The 16,546-nt window shown below is 44.5% G+C and overlaps 1 protein-coding gene across 2 annotated transcripts in view; it reads right to left on the reverse strand.

The window, feature by feature from the left end:
* The window catches only part of ints2 (integrator complex subunit 2), an 84,270-nt gene that overhangs the window by 51,597 nt on the left and 16,127 nt on the right, over positions 1–16,546 (reverse strand). For both annotated transcript variants that reach the window (XM_072469930.1, XM_072469929.1), the window contains exons 8-11: positions 15,544–15,773; positions 14,534–14,659; positions 7,141–7,212; positions 6,592–6,706 (exon numbers count right to left, since the gene is read on the reverse strand). In XM_072469930.1, the coding sequence (XP_072326031.1) occupies positions 6,592–6,706; positions 7,141–7,212; positions 14,534–14,659; positions 15,544–15,773 (543 nt within the window). The remainder of the gene's footprint in view (positions 1–6,591; positions 6,707–7,140; positions 7,213–14,533; positions 14,660–15,543; positions 15,774–16,546) is intronic.

The following is a 16,546-nucleotide window of genomic DNA, read 5'->3' on the forward strand; positions in this document are numbered from 1 at the left end:
GAAATTAAAAGGCTGTTATTTTCAGTTTATTTATTAATTTTTAAATAAATTTAGAGAACCCAATTCATTTTTTCCAATTAAGGTGCAATTTAGTGTGGCCAATCCACCTACCCTGCACATCTTTGGGTTGTGGGGGCGAATCCCACGCAAACACGGGGGGAATGTGCAAACTCCACACGGACAGTGACCCAGAGCCGGGATCGAACCATGGGGCCTCAGTGCCGTGAGGCAGCTGTGCTAACCACTGCGCCACCGTGCCGCCCTCTTTTCAGTTTATTTTTAATGTGGTAGACCAGTCAAAACAGCAGCACAGCCTCAATTCAGCCCCTACACGCAAAGCTTCATCTCCGAGCACTGCACATTTACAAAGTTAATACTCTTATCAGTTATTTTCTGGCTTCACATTACTGAAGTTTCCAAAATGGGTGACTGATGAGGAAGGTTTTCTTTATGGGGCATGCAGTCAGAATATCAGTCGCCTATCACAGGCTGTCGATGAAACCCTCATTCATGCCTGACACCAGCAGACTTGACTATTCGAATGCTCATCTAAAACCCTGTGGCCTGTATCTTCCAAATACTACTAACCGATCACACCGGACTCATTGACCCACTATGGCTCCTGGCCCCCCTGCCGTACCTCAGATCAAAATGATCATCCTTCTGTTCAAATTCCATTATGATCTAGCAACTCGCCACTTCTCCAGCCCTTCCACCACTCCTACTCCTACTTACCTGCTCGTTATTCTAATAATGGCCTGTTGTACATGTGCCCACAGTTGGCAGCATGATCTCAGCCACCTGGATCTCACATTGTAAACCCCTCCAATTCACTGTTCTCCTAAAGAATCTCTTTAAGACCCACCTCTGATTAATCTTCAGGTCACTCTCCTTACTCTCTCTGTCTTAATGTAGTTTTTTAACATAGAGGATGCAATTTTAATACAAGTGTTTTGTTATTTAAATGCAACATTCTTCTTCCAACCACATTAGCTTAGAACTTCTGTTCCCTGGAAGTGGGGGGCAGAATCGTACTGGTGGGGTTCCCCAGAAGAGATGCTGGGGAACCTCCTGGAAGTTCCCAAACACGGACTGCACAATATCGTCTGCAAAGATTAAACTTCCAACAGGCAATTATCCTGTATCAGGATTAAAATTAAAACTGTTGCGAACTGCTCGGTACCTATAGAACTGACCGCCCCCCCACAAGCACTGGGCAGCACGGACTGCCCCCCCAACCCCGATCACCCACACTTCCCCACCACCCTCCCTAACCTCCCCCTGACAATCTTCAAGCCCCAGTCAACCCTTACACCCATCACGACCTACCCAGCCCACCCTCCATATCCAAGATCCTCTTCCACTCACCTCAACTACAAATATCCTGCTGACCAGACTACCCTTCCCCATCAACTACCATTCCCTCCATTCCTCCCCCACTACCCCCAACACACACCAGCGACCACTTGATAAACCTCACCTGCCCACCCACTACGCTCTCCCCAACCCCCGGCTACTCCATCACCACCCCCAGCCCAAACGATCCTCCTGACAACCCTCCTGCCCAACCTACCCCCTCACGCACTTAGCTTCTCCCTGGCTGAGGCCTGGTTTGCAGCAGCTAGTACTGTAAAAAGGGGCCATGGCTTCACTTCCCTCAATGTTGAGCATTGTAAGGTCTCTGGAGCTACTGCACTTCACATTTCTCACCAGGCCCGGGGCAGAAAACCGGGTGAGAAATGTGCCATTCCAGGGTCAAGTAAATATTAAACGAGTGCAGTGTCAATTTGATGATAATTGCCCTCAACAAATATTCTGCTCCAATCAATACTGATTAATTTTTTTGCTGTCAAACCATCCTTCAGGCCTCTGTTGAGAGACAATACCTCGGCTTCTGGGTTGACTATTCTGTAATCGTAGCTTCAGAAGGATAAGGAAGTGGACACGGATGGTCCAATTCATCCTTCAGTTGATCCCTCTATTCTTCAGGAGAGGAAAGGAAAACTCGCCCACACTGGTCAGTTTCTCATCTCAAGACAAGCTAAATTGAGAACTTGCTACTGGAAACTCTCAAGCAAATGTTCAATTTTACCACATGATGGCAGCACATCATTTCTGTTCCCATAGAATAGAAGATCCATAGAAACCCTTCAGTGCAGAAGGAGACCAATTGGCCCATCGAGTCTGCACCGACCCCTGAAAGAGCACCTCACCAAAGCCCACGCCACCCGCTCTATTCCTCAAACCCCATTCAACCTGCACATCTTTGGACTGTGGGAGAATACTGGAGCGGCCAGAGGAAACCCATGCAGACACGGGAGAGCTTACAAACTCCACACAGTCACCCAAGGCAGGATTTGAACCCGGGTCCCTGGCGCTGTGAGGCAGCAGTGCCAACCACTGTGCCAGCATTTCCTTCCTGCCAAATTCAGTTTCTATTTTGCATAAAATTGTACAACAGTTTTTCATTTTTAAAAAGCAATTATAGTTTCAATACTAGTCATGAACTGGAAATGTTTGAGGTTAACAGCCAACTACTAACATCTATTCCAATGATAGAGCTGAACACAGAGAAAGGATATTTGGCTCCTGTTTATATGTTAAGATCATAAAACATAGGAGCAGAATTAGGTCACTCGGCCCATCGAGTCTGCTCCGCCATTCAATCATGGCTGATATTTTCTCATCCCCATTCTCCTGCCTTCTCCCCATAACCCCTGATCCCCTTATTAATCAAGAACCTATCTATCTTTGTCTTAAAGACACTCAGTGAATTGGCCTCCACAGCCTTCTGCGGCAAAGAGTTCCACAGATTGATCACTCTCTGAGGAAATTCCTCCTCATCTGTTTTAAAGGATCATCCCTTTAGTCTGAGATGGTGTCCTCTGGTTCTCGTTTTTCCTACAAGTGGAAACATCCTCTCCACGTCCACTCTATCAAGGCCTCGCAGCATCTTATAAGTTTCAATAAGATCCCCTCTCATCCTTCTAAACTCCAACGAGTACAGACCCAGAGTCCTCAAACGTTCCTCATACGACAAAGTTCTTCATTCCAGGGATCATTCTTGTGAACCTCCTCTTGACCCTTTCCAAGGCCAGCACATCATTCCTTAGATATGGGGCCCAAAACTGCTCACAATCCTCCAAATGGGGTCTGACCAGAGTCTTATACAGCTTCAGAAGTACATCCCTGGTCTTGTATTCTAGCCCTCTTGACATGAATGCTAACATTGCATTTGCCTTCCTAACTACATATTAACCTTAAGAGAATCGTGAACAAGGACTCCCAAGTCCCTTTGTGCTTCTGCTTTCCGAAGCATTTCCCCATTTAGAAAATAGTCCATGCCTAAATTCCTTCTTCCAAAGTGCATAACCTCACACGTTTCCACATTGTATTTCATTTGCCACTTCATTGCCCACTCTCCTAGCTTGTCCAAGTCCTTCTGCAGCCTCCATAACTTCCTCAATTCTACCTATCCCTCTACAGATCTTTGTATCATCTGCAAACTTAGTAACAGTGCCTTCAGTACCTTCTTCCAGATCATTAATGAGGCACACCAGTAGTCACCGGCTGCCATCCTGAAAAAGACCCCTTTATCCCCACTCTCTGCCTTCTGCCAGTCAGACAATCCTCTATCCGTCTTACCCTGAACACCATGAGCTCTTAACTTATTTAACAGTCTCCTATGCGGCACCTTGTCAAAGGTCTTCTGGAAATCTAAATAAATCTCGTCCACTGGTTCTCCTTTGTCTAACTTGCTTGTTACCTCCTCAAAGAACTCCAACAGATTTGTCAGACACGACCTCCCTTTGACAAAGCCGTGCTGACTCAGTCCTATTTTACCATGCATTTCCAAGTGCTTTGCGATCTCATCTTTAATAACAGACTCTAAAATCTTACCAATGACCGAAGTCAGGCTAACCAGCCTATAATTTCCCGTCTTCTACCTTCCTCCCTTCTTAAACAGTGGTGTTACGCTAGCCACCTTCCAGTGCTCTGGGACCCTTCCTGCCTCCAGTGATTCCTGAAAGATCATCACTAATGCCTCCACAATTTCCTCAGCTGTCTCTTTTAGGACCCTGGGGTGTAGTCCATCCGGTCCAGGTGACTTATCCACCTTCAGATTCCCCATAACCTTCTTAGTAATGGTCACTGCACTCACCTCTGCCCCCTGGTTCTCCTGGAGCTCTGGTATCCCACTGGTGTCTTTCACCGTGAAGACTGGTGCAAAGTAACTATTCAGTTTGTCTGCCATTTCTTTGTTTCCTATTATTACTTCACCAGCCACATTTTCTAGTGGTCCAATGTCTATTTTTGCCTCTCTCTTACCTTTTATATATTGAAAACATCTCTTCCTATCTTCCTTTATATTACTAGCTAGCTTGCACTCATACTTCATCTTCTCCCCTTTTTTAGTTGTCCTCTGCTCACTTTTAAAGGCTTCCCAATCCTCTGGTTTCCCAGTAATGCTCGCCACTTTGTATGCTTTTTCTTTAGCCTTTATGCTGTCCTTGACATCCCTCGTCAGCCATGGCTGCCTTATCCTCCCCTTAGCATGTTTCCTCCTCCTTGGGATGAATTTCTGTTGTGCCTCCCTAATAACCCCTAAAAACTCCTGCCATTGCTGTTCCACTGTCTTCCCTGCTAGGCTCCTTTTCCAATCAAATCTGGCCAGCTCCTCCCTCATGTCTTTGTAGTTACCCTTATTTAATTGTAATATTGTTACATCTGATTGCAGCTTCTCCCTCTCAAACTGTAGAGTAAATTCTATCATATTGTGGTCACTGCTCCCGAAAGGTTCTTTCACCTTAAGTTCCCTAATCAAGTCTGCCTCATTACACATCACCAAATCCAGAATTGCCTGTTCCCTAGTAGTCTCTGTCACAAGCTGCTCCAAAAAACCCTCTTAGACATTCCACAAATTCCCTTTCTTGGAACCCACTACCAATCTGATTTTTCCAGTCCACCTGCATATTGAAGTCCCCCATGATTATTGTAATATTGCCTTTTTTACATGCCTTTTCTATCTCCTGATTTATTTTCTGCCCCTCATCCTGACTACTGCTAAGGGGCCTGTACATAACCCCCATCAGGGTCTTTTTACCGTTGCGATTCCTCAACTCTACCCACAGAGATTCTATGCCTTCTGATCCTATATCGTTCCTTGCTATCGATTTAACTTCATTCCTTACTAACAATGCAACCCCGCCCCCGTTGCCCATCTGCCTGTCCTTTCGATATATCCTTGGATATTTAGATCCCAGCCCTGATCCTCTTGCAGCCATGTCTCTGTGATGCCCACAAAATCGTACCGGCCAATTTCAATGTGCGCAACAAGCTCATTTAATTTGTTCCGTATACTGCGTGCATTTCGGTACAACATCCTCAATGCTGCATTGGCCACCTCCCTTTTCACACTCTCCTCAGTCACTGTACCCTGTACTGTGGTCCTTTTTGATTTTTGACTATAGCTTCTCTCCCTTACATTTTCCACCTTACAGCTTTTTGTTTCTCGCCCCGTTTTACTTCCCTCCGACTTCCTGCATTGGTTCCCATCCCCCTGCCACATTAGTTTAAACCCTCCCCAACAGCACTAGCAAACACCCCCCCCCCCACCACAGGACATCGGTTCCAATCCTGCCCAGGTGCAGATGGTCCGGTTTGTACTGGTCCCACGTCCCCCAGAACCGGTTCCAATGCCACAGGAATTTGAATCCCTCCCTCTTGCACCATCTCTCGAGCCACGCATTCATCCTATCTATCCTGACATTCCTACTCTGACTAGCTCGTGGCACCGGTAGCAATCCTGAGATTACCACCTTTGAGGTTCTACTTTTTAGTTTAACTCCTAACTCCCTGAATTCAGCTTGTAGTACCTCATCCCGTTTTTGTACCTATATCGTTGGTGCCTATGTGCACCACGACAGCTGGCTGTTCACCCCCCCCCCCCCCCCCCAGAATGTCCTGCAGCCGCTCCGAGACATCCTTGACCCTTGCACCAGGGAGCTACATACCATCCTGGAGTCTCAATTGCGTCCGCAGAACCGCCTGTCTATTCCCCTTACGATTGAGTCCCCTATCACTATAGCCCTGCCATTCTTCTTCCTGCCCTCCTGCGCAGCAGAGCCAGCCACGGTGCCATGAACCTGACTGCTGCTGCTTTCCCCTGGTGAGCCATCTCCCTCAACAGTATCCAAAGCGGTATATTTGTTTTGCAGGTAGATGACCGCAGGGGACACCTGCACTGCCTTCCTACTCTTGCTCTGTCTTTTGGTCACCCATTTTCTATCTCCCTCAGTAATATTCACATGCGGTGTGACCAACTCGTTAAACGTGCTATCCACGACGTCCTCAGCATCGCGGATGCTCCAAAGTGAGTCCATCCACAGCTCCAGAGCCGTCAAGCTGTTGCTTATGTCCTGTGACTGACAGTTTTAGCTGCTGCATGGATTAGGTAATTTACAAATTATGGATGGTCCTAATTGAACACAATGAAAAGTGTGTGTGTCAATGTGGTAAAATGCCCTGAAAATATTTTTTTAAATGCTGTAAACCAATGCAAAAAAAAACCCCGGATGTAATCAGACTTACCTTCATACCCAGAGTGGAACAGACCAAGTCAATGATGGCATTGAGTTGGTTGCTGTGGAAGTACATGGCAACCAATAGAAGCATCTCACCAAATGAAGCAGATACCCCTGTGGTACTTAATTAAATGAGAAAACAGTGTTACTTCACTCCATAAAATCACAATGGGTAACCGATTATCCTTTAACCTTGAAACTGGAAATCGAGACACATTGCTTTGAACATATGACCTATTGCCTAAACTAGATCAGTCATCGGAAAACATATAATTTTACTAAGATATTATCCCCATTTCAGTTTTTCATCATTCCCCATTGGGTGCTCAACACATCTGGCACAATATGAGCTTGGAGGCTGCTCCCAGGTCAAGGTACCGTGAATTTGCTGGAGTTGGCTATTTGGAAGTGTGCTGTGTAACAGTTTAGAGAAAACACATCACACTTCAGCCCCTCCTGGTCAACTTTACACCAGATGAAAATTCTAATCTGAAACCCGATTCTCAAAAGAAAGCACAAATACTGCAGAAAGCATGTACCCAATATTGACTCTCACCTTTCAAAATATGCCTCCTCTCTAATCATCCAGCTTAACCACATCACAGTCATTTGCTCTTGTTCAGGTGTGCTGCAAACAAAATTAATTCAAATATGAAATTCTAAATGTAGGAATCAAATCTGCACAATTAACTCTTTTTGTTTCTTCCTATGCTACTAAAGTTATTCCTCGCCATACATCATTGATCATTTATTAATAAAACTTATATTTATGCAAGAGTTCTGTAGAAACATCTCAAAGCACTTCCAATAATTGATTGCTGAGGGAGGAGACTTGCCCAGGATACTCCTTGCACTGTGTACCATCTACAAAATGCACTGTAGTGATGTGCCAAGGCATCTTGGACAGCATCTTCCAAACCTACTGTTCCAAAAACAAGGGCAGCAGTACCTGCACGTTCACTAAACAGATTCCAGCTGTTTCCCATCACCTGCTTAAAGGTAATTAAGGATTGGAAAAAAAATCACACCCGCATCCTGAGTGAATAAATTCAGAAGAAAATTCGACACGGTAGCACAGTGGATAGCAGAGTTGCTTCACAGCTCCAGGGTCCCAGGTTCGATTCCCGGCTTGGGTCACTGTCTGTGCGGAGTCTGCACGTTCTCCCAGTGGGTTTCCTCCGGGTGCTCCGGTTTCCTCCCACAGTCCAAAGATGTGCAGGTTAGGTGGATTGGCCATGATAAATTGCCCTTAGTGTCCAAAAAGGTTGGGTGGGGCTACTGGATTACGGGGATAGGGTGGAGGTGTGGGCTTGTGTAGGCTGCTCTTTCCAAGGGCCGGTGCAGACTCGATGGGCCAAATGGCCTCCTGTAGATTCTATGAAAACTGGTACAGGAACTTTGGGATCCAGAACTCATCATGAGGACAGCATTGCTGACAATACAGGACTGTTGCACTTCTCAAGTAACCCCCTAAATCTCTACTGTGGCATATTGGCAACAAGCTGTCGGGGGTTGAATTGAACTCTTTCCAGGCATATTGTGTTCAATTCTCTCTTCTTTTGAGGAATCACTTTCTATTTGCCTCCCCTAGCAACATTAAGGGCCATTGTGTGGGGGATGAAAAACAGAAATCTGCCATCCAGCTTTATCTGTGACCGCTCAAAGGGGCAGGCTTTGCTGTCACAGAAACTAAACTTTTAAAATTATATATTTTGATCACACCATCTTTATCCTTGATAAGGAAAAGGACAATAAATGTATACCACCTCAAATGGGGGAGTGGGAGGTGAGGTTGTAATGTCACTGGACTAGTCAATGCTCTGGGACATGGGGTCAAATCCCAGTACGGCAGCTGGTGGAATTTAAATTCAACTAATAAAAATTCTGGAATTAAAAGCTTGTCTTGGTAATAGTGATCATTTAAAATTTAAAAAAAAAAAACATATATTTATTAAAGTTTTTTAACACAATTTTTCTCCCTTACAAACAATAACCCCCCCCCCCCCCCCCCGTAACAAAAAAAACGAGAAATCGCGCAGAGCAAGATATATACATGGCAAAATGATATATTTACACAGCTTTGTACACTGGCCCTCACCCGTACGTGCCAGTTTCCCCAACCCTTCATGTTATCTCTTGCTCATCCACCCTCCCAGGCAGTCCCCCCTCTCCCCACCCCCCTCCCTCCCAGGACGTGCCCTCCACCCCCCACCCCCCAAAGGTTGCTGCTGCTGCTGACCGACCTTCCTCTAACGCTCCGCGAGATAGTCTAGGAACGGTTGCCACCGCCTGTAAAACCCCTGCGCAGACCCTCTCAAGGCGAACTTAATCCTCTCCAACTTTATGAACCCAGCCATATCATTTATCCAGGCCTCCAGGCTGGGGGACATCGCCTCCTTCCACATTAGCAAGATCCTTCGCCGGGCTACTAGGGACACAAAGGCCAGAATGCCGGCCTCTTTCGCCTCCTGCACTCCCGGTTCGTCCACTACTCCAAATATTGCTAGCCTCGGTAATAGTGATCATGAAACCATTGTTGACTATGGTAAAAATCCATCTGGTTCACTAATGTCTTTTCAGGAAGGAAATCTGCCGCCCTTACTTAGTCTGGTCTATATGTGACTCCGGACTCTGGTCTATATGTGACTCCAGACCCACAGCAATGTGGCTGACTCTTAAATGCCCTCCAAGGCACTCCGTTATAAGTCAGTACAATGTGTGAGAAAAAAATGAAGCTGGACAGAACACCTGGCTTCGACCTGGGCACCAGAAATGACAACGACACACTCAGCCCCTCGGTTCTCTTTTCCAATATCTGGGGTCTTGTGCCAAAACTGGGAGAGCTGCCCGCCAGAGACTAGGCAAGCAACAAGCCTGACACAGTCACTCGCAGAACTGTGCCTGACAGACAATGGCCCAGACGTCACCATCACCAGAGGTGAAGTCTTACAGCATCAGGTCAAACGTGGGCGAGGAAAAACCTGGTGACCACCTACTGCACTCCCACCCAGCTATTGAACATATAAACAAGGAGCAGGATTGGCCATTCAGCCTCTCTTCATGGAATCCAGAGTTGATGTTGAGGACTCCCTGGACAACTCCCTCCCAACTCTTTATCACTCTGCCACCACCTCTGGTTTGTTGCTTGCTTAGTCTCTGGCGGACAGCTCTCCCAGATTTGGCACAAGACTCCGCCATTTAATAAGATCATGTCTGATCTGATCGTAAGGTCAAATCTGCATCCCACCTACCCACGATAACATATCACACCCTTACTTACCAAGAATATATCCACCTCTGCCTTAAAAATACTCAAACACTGCTTTCACCACTTTCTCAGGAAGAGAGACCCAGAGACTCACAACCCTCAGAGAAAAGCTTTCTCTTCATCGGTGTCTTAAATGAGTGACCCCTTATTTTTAAACAGTGACCCCGAGTTCGCGATTCTCCGACAAAAGGAAACATCCTCCTAACATCTACCCTGTCAAGATCCTTTGGGATCAAACGTTTTAATCAAGTTGCCTCTTAGTCTTCTAAACTCCAACAAATACAAACTTAGCCTGTCGAACCTTTGCTCTGAAGACAACCTGTCCTCTCACTGAACCTGCCTTTTCGTAGCATTTGATGTCCTCTTCACAACTTACTTACCTACCCATCTTTGTGTCATCAGCAAACTTGGCAACCAATCATCCATCCCTTCATCAAAGTCATTTATTTAAATTATAAACAGTTGGGATCCCAGCACGAATCCATGTGGCACACCACTCGTTACATCTTGCTAACCTGAAAAAGACCCACTTATGCCAATTCTCTGCTTCCTGTTAGCCAGCCGATCAGTTATCCATGTCAATGTCACCCCCTACCACGAGGTTTTTACTTCCTGCCATAACCTTGATGTGGCACTTCATTAAATGCCTTTTGGAAATCTAAGTACAGTGCAAGGACAGAGCATGTTATTTCTGCAAGTTAGTTGAACATAATTTCCCGTTTATAAAACCTTGTTGATTCTGCCTGCGGCCTTGAACTTATCCAAGAGCCCTGCTCAGTTTCTTCATAATAGCTTTAACTTTTTCCCTATGACAGATGTTCAACTAACTGGCCTGTTGTTTCCTGCTTCCATTCTCCCTCCTTTTTGAATAATGGAGTTACATTTGTTATCTTCCAATCTAATGGACCTTCCCTGAATCTAGGGAGTTTTGGATAATTAAAACCAATGCATCAACCATCTCACTCGATCTTTCTCGGACTAGAACCTTGGTTGAAATCCATCAGGACCTGGCACTTGTCAGCCCGCAGCTCCAGCAATTCATTCCATACCACCTCTCTGATGAATGTAACTTTCCTGAGCTCCTTCCTCCCTTCCAATTCTCTATTTGCAGCTGCTTCTGGGATGTTACTTGTATCCTCTATAATGAAGACTGACGCATAATACCTGCCCAATTCATCTGCCACCTCGCTGTTTTTCCTTGCCAATCCTCCACACTAATTTTTCAGAGCAATGCTCACTTTGTTACCTCATTAAAAAAAAATTAGAGAAATTCTTACACTCTGCTTTTATATTACTCTCATACTCTAATCTTTCCCTCCTTATTAATCTTTTAATCATACTTTGCTGTCCAATGTTCTGATCTTCCACCTATCTTTACACAATGATATGCTTTTTAAGTTTGATAATATCTTTAGCCTTTCTAGTTAACCACAGATGGTTGGTCCGTCCCTTAGACATTTTCTTACTCGCTGGAATGCATTGTGTATTTTGAAATATCCCCTTAAATTTTGCCACTGCAACGTCTGCATTTGCAACCATCTTCAGCCTATCTTGGCCTTGTCCCGAGGCCCCCAGCATCACAGATGTCTTATTATCCCAGATCAGACCCCGAAAATGGCTGGGATACTAGACAAAAACCTCAATATTTTAGTTTATTAATAATATTAATAATAATAATTGCTTATTGTCACAAGTAGGCTTCAATGAAGTTACTGTGAAAAGCCCCTAGTCGCCACAATCCGGCACCTGTTCGGGGAGGCTGGAACGGGAATTGAACCTGCGCTGCTGGTCTTGTCCTGCATTACAAGCCAACTGTCTTAGCCCACTGTGCTAAACCAGCCCCTTTATTTGTAAGACTGCGCGAAAAGAATGATTCACTCCAGGAATGATTGTATGAAGAAATGGGGCTTTGGTATTTCTAAAACAAAACTTTATTATGAATACAATATATTTTTTTTTTTTTTAACTTCACACCCAAAAAGAACAGCTTACAATTACACCTGAACCCCCCTACTGAATTTCCCATTAAATAACAAAAGAAACATACAGCTCTCAATCTATCTTAAAATTCACCTAAGGAGGAGTGCTCTGAAAGCTAGTGATTCAAAACAAACCTGTTGGATTTTAACCTGGTGTTGTAAGACTTCTTACTGTGCTCACCCCAGTCCAACGCTGGCATCTCCACATCATATCTTAAAATTAGCATGGCCTTTTAGTATTACTTGTTTCGTAAAGCAGATCTGGCTCCTGTTAGAACCCATCAGACTCTGGCTGAATATCTTCAACAAGCTGGTTTACATGGCTTGTTTCAGCTTCTTCTTGGTCCCCAGACAAGACTGCTCTGCTTTACATGTTATTACTCTTTTATCCTATCCTACTGTGAGGGAATTGCACACTCAGGGTCAGGCAGGATAGAATTCAGCTCCTCTTTCTCCCAAAACCTCTCCAAAACCCCTTACGCCCCCAATCAATTACCTCCTCTCTCCGAGCTGGGAAACAAATTATCAAAGCACATTAACTCCCCAGGGACTTCCAACTGATCAGTTGAGCTGCTTGCAGAAAAAGAGTTTTCACTGTACCTTGGTACACGTGACAATAATCAAAATCCAAAATCCAATCCAATCTTGTACTTGTGATTGTTCGTATTTGCATAGATGCTACCACATCTGTAAATCTTTTCAGGGGGCAGAGATTCTGTTTGGCCCAATCATTTTGAGCAGGCATGGGCTCTGCACAAAGAACATAAATGGTAACCAACGCCAATACACCCGTCAATGATATTCCAATCCAGTCACTATGTGGCTATGCATGACACTTCCTCGGGTTTGTGCTCCTCCATGTGCTTGCTAGGCAACTTCATTTTGATTTGATTTATTATTGTCACATTACTATACAGTGAAAAGTATTGTTTCTTGCATGTTGTACAAACAATGCATACCATACATAGGGAAGGAAGGAGAGACAGAATATAATGTTACAGTTATAGCAAGGTGTAGAGAAAAGATCAACTTAATACAAGGTAGGTCCATTCAAAAGTCTGATGGCAGCAGGGAAGAAGCTGCGGGTCTGGAGTCACATGTAGGCCAGACCAGGTAAGGACGGCAGAGTTCCTTCCCTAAAGGACATTAGTGAACCAGATGGGGTTTTACAACAATCGACAATGGTTTTGTCATCATCATTAGACTTTCAATTCCAGAGTTTTGTTGAATTCAAATTCTACTATCTAGCATGGTGGGATTGAAACCCAGGTCCCAGAGCATTATCCTGGGTCTCTAAATTACTAGTCTAGCAACAACACCACTATGCCACAGCCTCCCGTGATAAAATGGAATAATTGAACTTGTACTTCCGACTCCATGTGGAATGTGTGTGTTTTTAAAACATCTTTGCAGCATTCAAACTTCCTAATGGACCAAGCTTCTGCAAAGTATTTTGTTCTTAGACTTTTCTCTACTGGTTTCCTGATCCACACACCATATTTTAACCAAGGAGGCAACCTATTCTCAGGCCTATTCTCAGGCTGCAGTTCATATTCTGCTGTGATTAGGAAACTGGAAACTGCTTGGGATTGATTCGCTCTCCCTGACAGCTTGATAATTCAAGGACCATGTTCAAGTGACCATTTGTTATATAATGAACCAAAGGCAAATGTTGACAAATTAGGCTACCATGAAGTCAATACTGTATTCCCAGCATCCACATGCCCGCACTTTCTAACTTAGATCATACTTTTGTGTCCATTTTCTTCCGGTGTCTTTGTCTCCCTGGGTGCTGTTTCTTTGATTAAGGGCCTTTCTTTATATTTAACTGAATACATTGAGTCCTGTTAGCTCACCCTGGATAATAGCTTACCCCAAGGGAATCGGTTCTTTATGAAAAACTATGCTTATTTTTGCCTCCAAAACAAGTTGCTTTCGAAACCAAAACAAGTGACTGACAGGTAAACCAATAGGTTGCTGCATAATTTTGGCAGCGTGTTTCTTATCTGCTACTAAGTGGAACGTTTCTCCCCCCATTAACCGGTCAATCTACAGAAAGCAATTAAATTATTATAGGGACTGAATACCTGGCTGTGATTACTGTACAGTAATGGAATCAAAGGATTAAAATAACATCATAAACCAAAAGGAGAAAATATAATGATTTAGACTACCCTTTGTAACCAAAGATTAGATTATAGTTTGAATGTCACTCCCTGGTTTCGACTGTCATGTCTATTTTCAATTATTTAGTGCTGTTTATAGTTGCCAAGTGCTAATGCAGATTGCCAAAGTGGGTTATGCCTTTGATGCGTGCTGAGGAGGTTTATTAAAGGATAAATCTGTAGTTAATTGGCAAATTCTATGCTCAGCATATATATTTACAAATCAAACGTCAAAATCCTTGACTCATTGTGCTACGATTGGTGCATGTATTATTTATTTTCTATTACCTCTTAATTTTCTTCCCCATCTCTTGCAGGCACTGATTTTTGTGAGGGTGCAGCCCTCTAGTACCTTTCCCCAAGTGGGTATTTTTCATACGCAATTGCTTATTTGCAGCCAAGTCCAATTTTGCTTTTGCCAGAATTTCACCCATACACTTTACAGCAGGGTCACTCGGCAAGGAATGAGGGCAAGAGCCTGAGCTGATTTACCCTTCCAATCTGGGACCGTGAGCTAGCTGCAGATCTCCGACTTACCTGACTAAACTGGGGAATGCCAACAGCATGCAGAAGGACAGGGACACAAAGCGGACGCCAGCTGGAGTTGCTGGTGGACGGCTCGTCATTAGCTGTAAAAGCTGCTCAGCTTCTTCATCAGTAGGCCTGCATGACAATATCACACACAGCATCACAATTGTATACTGTGGAAAACAAAGGTGCTGCTGATTACGTACACACTTGATACCTTTTGCTGGAGGTCCATTCCTACCAACCAGATGACAACAAAATGCCTTCTAGTCCAAGAGCTGACTACCACACCACAATCCCAAGTAGACATCCGCTTAACTTAGTAGAGACTAGGATTTGAAGCTGCAGCCTTGCTGGAGCGGTCCTGTGTACATTTTCACACATATATATCTTACCAATGATAATACAAGACAAATTCCATCACCAAAGTAATAGACCTACAGCAAATATATATATATGGATTTTTCAGATTCCAATAACAGGCTATGATCACTCCTAACAGATATATCAAGCATACATGATCAAGCGATTGAAAAAAAATGGGTTATTGTAGCTAGTTACAGAAGTATGTATTGCTATTTGACAGCTTAGCTCTGTGTTACTTAGGTTTTTACCTGCAAAAGTGGTGAGATGTCAATTTGCATCTTTACCCCACCTTCTGGTACCGCTCTTTAATAATTCTGTAAGCTAGGACACACAAATGCAATATCCCTTGAACAGTAATACCTAGGGCGGCATGGTGACACAGTGGTTAGCACTGCTGCCTCACGGCACCGAGGACCCGGGTTCGATCCCGGCCCCTGGTCACTGTCTGTGAGGAGTTTGCACATTCTCCCCGTGTTTGCGTGGGTCTCGCCCCCACAACCCAAAAAATTGTGCAGGGTTGGTGGATTGGCCACGGTACATTGTCCCTTAATTGGAAAAAAAAAGAATTGGGTACTCTAAATTTATAAAAGAAGAAAAAAAAAAGTACAGTAATCCCTGCCCAGAAGCCTTTTATGTATTATCACTGTTCGTACTTGAGTCCAGCGATCCCCATGAGTGCACAGTAGAGCCGCAACATTGCACTAGCCTTCACTACGTTTTCCTCCTTTAATGCAGAGTACACAGATATGTTAGGTTCCATGTCGGTGTCTGCTGTGTCTTCACCAATGCGACCACTGCTAACCGTCGGGAGAATTGCCATTAGTTCCAGCAGTAGCTGCCGCCTCATCTGCCACAGCACAGAGCTGCTGCGTTCCCGCTTCCGCTGCAGAACAAAAAAAACTTGAGAATTACATTCTGTTCTCAAATTGTTTTTACTGGGCTGGGGAATAACCTGCAGACTAGTAACGAAGGTTCTCTAAAATTCAAGAACATAAGAAATAAGAGTAAGAGAAGGTCATTCAGCCAACTACATTCCAGAACAGTCTTTAATAGTGTCACAAGTAAGCTTACTACACTGCAATGAAGTTGCTGTGGAAAGCCCCCAGTTGCCACATTCTGGCACCTGTTCGGGTACACCGAGGGAGAATTCCGAATGTCCAATTCACCTAACAAGCACGTCTTTCAGGACTTGTGGGAGGAAACCGGAGCACTCTGAGGAAACCTTTGCAGGCAAGGGGAGAACGTGCAGACTCCGCAGACAGTGACCCAAGCCGGGGATCGAGCCCGGGTCCCTGGTGCTGTGAATCAACAGTGCCAACCACTGTGCTACACATTCATTAAGAATGTGGCTGATCTTCTGCCTCACCTATACCTTCCTGCACTAAACCATAGAACACAGGAGTGGTGCCATAGTGATGGTGTTATTAGAATAGTCATCCAGAGGCCTGGACTAATGTTCCAGAGCCCACACCACATCAGGAGACCAAGAAGGAATTTCTGCATAATAAAATAACATTACTTCCCTTTAAACATTAAGAAACGTTAACACTGTGGCATACTGGGCTCAGAGTGTCCATCTCTGGTCAACCTCCAAATTAAACACGAGGAATCTAATTGCTATAGTGTCTGGGGTATCTGTAGACCTACTGAAGGCTT

The sequence above is a fragment of the Scyliorhinus torazame genome, chromosome 12 (genome assembly GCF_047496885.1).
Source record: "Scyliorhinus torazame isolate Kashiwa2021f chromosome 12, sScyTor2.1, whole genome shotgun sequence".
Classification (NCBI taxonomy): Eukaryota; Metazoa; Chordata; class Chondrichthyes; order Carcharhiniformes; family Scyliorhinidae; genus Scyliorhinus; species Scyliorhinus torazame.